Source organism: Limulus polyphemus, unplaced genomic scaffold (genome assembly GCF_000517525.1).
Source record: "Limulus polyphemus unplaced genomic scaffold, Limulus_polyphemus-2.1.2 Scaffold2613, whole genome shotgun sequence".
Taxonomy (NCBI): Eukaryota; Metazoa; Arthropoda; class Merostomata; order Xiphosura; family Limulidae; genus Limulus; species Limulus polyphemus.
The window spans coordinates 157,311-161,795 of NW_013668223.1; the positions used below are offsets into that span (position 1 = coordinate 157,311).

General features: G+C 29.1%; 1 protein-coding gene across 5 annotated transcripts in view; it reads right to left on the bottom strand.

The window, feature by feature from the left end:
• Positions 1-4,485, bottom strand: part of LOC106467431 (uncharacterized protein C11orf57-like) — a 29,098-nt gene that overhangs the window by 21,448 nt on the left and 3,165 nt on the right. For 3 of the 5 annotated variants that reach the window (XR_002612418.1, XR_002612419.1, XM_022395620.1), the window contains exons 2-3: positions 1,497-1,598; positions 276-578 (exon numbers count right to left, since the gene is read on the bottom strand). The exons of 1 other annotated variant lie outside the window; for it this stretch is intronic. Coding sequence is in view for 2 of the 4 variants with exons in the window: in XM_022395620.1 (XP_022251328.1) it covers positions 290-578; positions 1,497-1,598 (391 nt within the window). In the remaining 2 variants the exon portion in view is untranslated. Of the gene's footprint in view, positions 1-6; positions 579-1,496; positions 1,599-4,485 lie in introns of those variants that run through there. One more of the 5 variants, XM_022395619.1, reaches the window with a different exon arrangement.

Genomic DNA, 4,485 nt, shown 5'->3' on the forward strand with positions numbered 1-4,485 from the left:
GTGTAGCTATTTGATAAGTTTCCACCAAATAATCAAACTTTTTGACACTATAATGTCAGATAAAGATGTAATAAAACTAGTCCACACAACACTTGACTGATGTGACAGTTAAATGTTAACATTTCTCTGATTTTTAGTATTTCAAGTACATGTTACAAAAAATCCAGAAGTTTCAATTTGTATAATCTTGAACAAGGCTCTGCCTTAAAATAAGGTTGATACCTTTTTTCATGTTATTCAGATTGCTTTTTCATATGTAAATGCAAAACTTTTACCTAGATCACAGTAATCACTGTTTCTTTCTATCAGAAGTCTTTTTTTTCTTCTTCCGTTGGCTGTATTGTTTATGTTTTTTCTCATGAGATTTAGAACCATTATGTTTTTGCTTTTTTATAATTTTCTCTGTTGATACTTGTGAAGCTGTCTCACTGTTAGTAGAGTTAACTCCTACCGAGTTTTTTTCACAACACACACGTCTTTTCTTTGTTTTTATTTCCTTCCATTCTTTCTTGGTTTTCTTACTGTCACTAGATAAAGATGATTCTCTTTTACATTTTTTTCTTCTCTTTTTCTTCTTCCTTAAAAACAATCATCAGAGAACTAAGTTTCTTCATACATATCCAGTTAAAGCATATAAGAACTTAGAATATTTTTGAATACATATAATCTGTTAGGGAAAGTAATATAATTTTAATAAAATCTTGTCGAAACGTTGTACATTTGCTGTTATGTTAAACTTATATTAAAGTTTTTCTTCATTACCCATTCAAGCCATCTCCAACCATTATTAGTCTCAAAGTGGGTTCCTCGTCGTCGAACTTTAGCATGCTATTTCTAGTATGTATAAACATACACTTGATGTCTGTAATTTCACTGTACTATAGAAAACATTTTGGTAATACGTAGAACTAAATTATAGGCAGAACATGACTGCACTTCTGTGAGAATTCCCTTCAACTCTATTGCTTGTTGAAGATGTGATTGTACTTTAAAACCTCCTACACTAGTGAATTTCATTGCTTTTAATTTCAGATGGACTCTTATACATTCCAAAATTTATCAAACACCTCAACAACACACACACACACACCAAATAATATGAAATTCATCAGACAAATATAAAATGTATTACACAGCCATTGTTATTATAAAACCTAATATACTTTTTCAAGTACAGTTTTTCATTCAAAACTTATACAAGTTATCTATACATTTTACAGATCTGTTATACTATCTAAATAAAATATTGAATTATGAATTTTCCAACTTATATATTCAAGGTGTATTTATTGCAACCCAACAAGTTTTTCTTAGGTACTAAGCTGACCACTATTAGGACATCAAATCAATCATATAATTTATGTTTATCACTTATTCTATCATAATAATTGTATTTAACAAAAGAACACAGTCTTTTTTATTGGATATTTTTAAAATACATGTAACATTTTAGATAATGCACGTGCAGTTTTCTTTATATGTTAAATGAACAATACCTTTTGTGTTTTTCTTTTGATGATTTTGTAGAATCACTCACAGAAACTTCTGGTGAATTAAATTCTTCTGGATAAAGTTCTTTATATCCTTGATGACCCCACCTATTCATAGAAATAAATGAGGTTCTACTATTTTACATATTTATGTTAGCTCCTTTATCAATTATATTTTGTTCTACTGTAGCATGCATGATGCTAAGAACTATATGAATAACCAAATTTTCTATTATAAACTTCACTCAAAAGCAATAACAGTATCTGAAACAATGCTGCTTGTGATAAAGTAGTAAGAGTAATTTGGTATTAAACATGCAAAGAGGTGATGACTTTCATCTTTTTTCAAAACAATTATATTTGGACACTGATACTTTAATGCCACAAAAATTGTGTAAAAATCAAATTCTCTATTTTACTATTATTAAAATTGAAAAAAAAAGTACTTTTTCTCCCCAGATTCATTTAATTTCATTCATTTTTGATAAACTGATCAAATTAAATAATTTTAAATATAATTTTAAAAATTTCAGATAAAAAAATTAAATATTTCATTCCCTTTTAAATTAACTGAAATTCAATACTGACTTGTGACAAAAAGGTCATACTTCAGTTCAGTTTTGTAACTTTTTCATTGGTAAAACAAAAATGCTCTATGTGTAAAGAATGTGCAGAAATTGTAGAACTTTAAACCATTTTATATCATACACTGTATGAGCATAATGGTAATATTTTTCTGATCACCAAATGAAAAATAGCATATACATAAAACATTAAATTTGGCATTTTAATTTCAAAATTTCTGCAACAAGTACACTTTAAAATCTTACTGAAAAAAAAGTTAATCAAGAAACCATGAGGAAAAAATGTACATATTTTAGAATACAGGCTTGCACTACAATTGTATATTACATTCAGATTTATTTGAACTAACCTTTAATCTTCATCAGACAAAAGCTTTTTCTTATCCTTTTGGGGATGTAACCAGTGGTAACGCAACAGTTTATTTTGGCACTGCCACAACAATATACAATATATAAACAGTTGAACCAAAGCTTTCCATACTTGAGAAGCCTAGCACAAAATCAAGAAAAAAGGCTGAAGTAGAATCAAGACAACATAGGTATAAGATGAGACAGAGGTAGGTGGGAAAAAACTGGCAAAATCTCTTCTGTCATGAACGAGAAACATAGGCAGAGGTATGTCAGAGACAAAAGAAAGCTCAGGCCATACGAAAGACTCCATCACTCAACACACAAAAGTCATCATCTCTCCCAACACACAAAGATAAACCCAATGCCAATATAGTTGGTAGGCTAGCATGAACAAAGTTGTGTTGTTTCCCACCGTACAAAGTAGAAGTTACTGACACTTGTGAAACAATGTCTTTGTATATACTTCTACTGTAAAATACCTATATCTGAAAAGTTCATGAGCTAAAAAAAACAACAAAAAAAAACAAACATCGTCATACGTGTCAAATCGAGAAACGATGGTTGTGATCTACAGAATAGAGGAAGTCAGCTGCACTAGGAGGGTGAGTCACACTCCTATTGGTGGAGGGTTGTTGCATGCTCATTTGCTAGTGGCAAGCAAAAATGGAGCATTTAGAGGACATCACAAATCGAGGAAAGCTATTATATGAGAAGTTGTAAGGTGTCGTTTCTGAAAAAGATATGCTACCTAAACTAAATATTTCCAAGATGCAAGCAGAAAAACATTTGAATTTAAGGGTAGATACCATTCTTTCATCTGTTATCACATACCTTCTGTAATTTTGAAACAGCTATCAATATAAAGCCAATTATAAACTAGTGTTTGATTAGATCTTATTTTAACAACTGTACAGATGGTGTATATATGTGCATACGTACAGGATGGTCATACAGTGATTACAAATGAGAAATAGTAAATCACAAACTCAATTTCATAGCACATTGTTTTCGATAAACAATGATAAAATCTGGAGTACTTTCCCATAAAACACTATCAGAAAAAAAAAGTCAAAGAATAAATATAATTTAATTCAAGTGATTAATGAATAATATGCATACAAAAACTTAAAAAAGGCAACTATACTGATGTTACAACATGAAGCAGTTATAATTTAACCTTCTGAACATAGGGGGTTTTTACTTTTGTAAGTAGTGTACATGAGGATTAAACTTGGTGATAAATCAATGATAGAATCTTCCAAACCACATTCAGAAAATATAACAATAGTACTGTCAGAAGCTCATTATGCCAAATATCCATGTATCTGGGGTATTTTGTGTTTCTAAGGGGGACTTAAAAATACTAATGTTAACAAATGAATACTCTTGTACTTAGCTTATATCGCAAGTGTTAAATTATTCAAAATTACAAGTTTAATCTTAAATAATAAACATGTGTAACAAATAAAGTTTTGTTAACATTTCAGTTTCTACCAGTATGAACAAATTCTGACTTATGACCACATACACTTACTAATAACCCTCTGGATACAGGTAAGTAAAAGTTTGCATGTTATAATATTTTTACAAAGTTACATTCAAAACATAATTACACCATTTTATTATCAATTTATACCAATAAACTTGAAATCAATAAACAGTTAATAAATCAAGTTTTAATTTCTTATTTCAAAAGGAAATATTTAAAAAAATTCTCATTCTTCATTTTTCTGTATCACATGACATTTTGTCACTCCAAATTACACATTTTAGATAATATTTCCTCTCCTATTTATGCTTCCGAGTTTTAATGCTAATTACACACTTTTATTAAAAATATTACTTACTAGGATATAATGTAACATTATAGCCTCCAATCATCTTGTTTTACTTCAATTTAAACCAGTGTTATGGCAGAGGATATAAATTAAATATAGTTTTACTGAAGAAAAAGTTTTAAGAGGTTCTAGAGGTTATGCAAATGAAATCTGAAAACCATAAAATGAAAAAAGTATTTTTAATATTAACATGAAAATCATCTTGCACTCAGACTAGTCTGA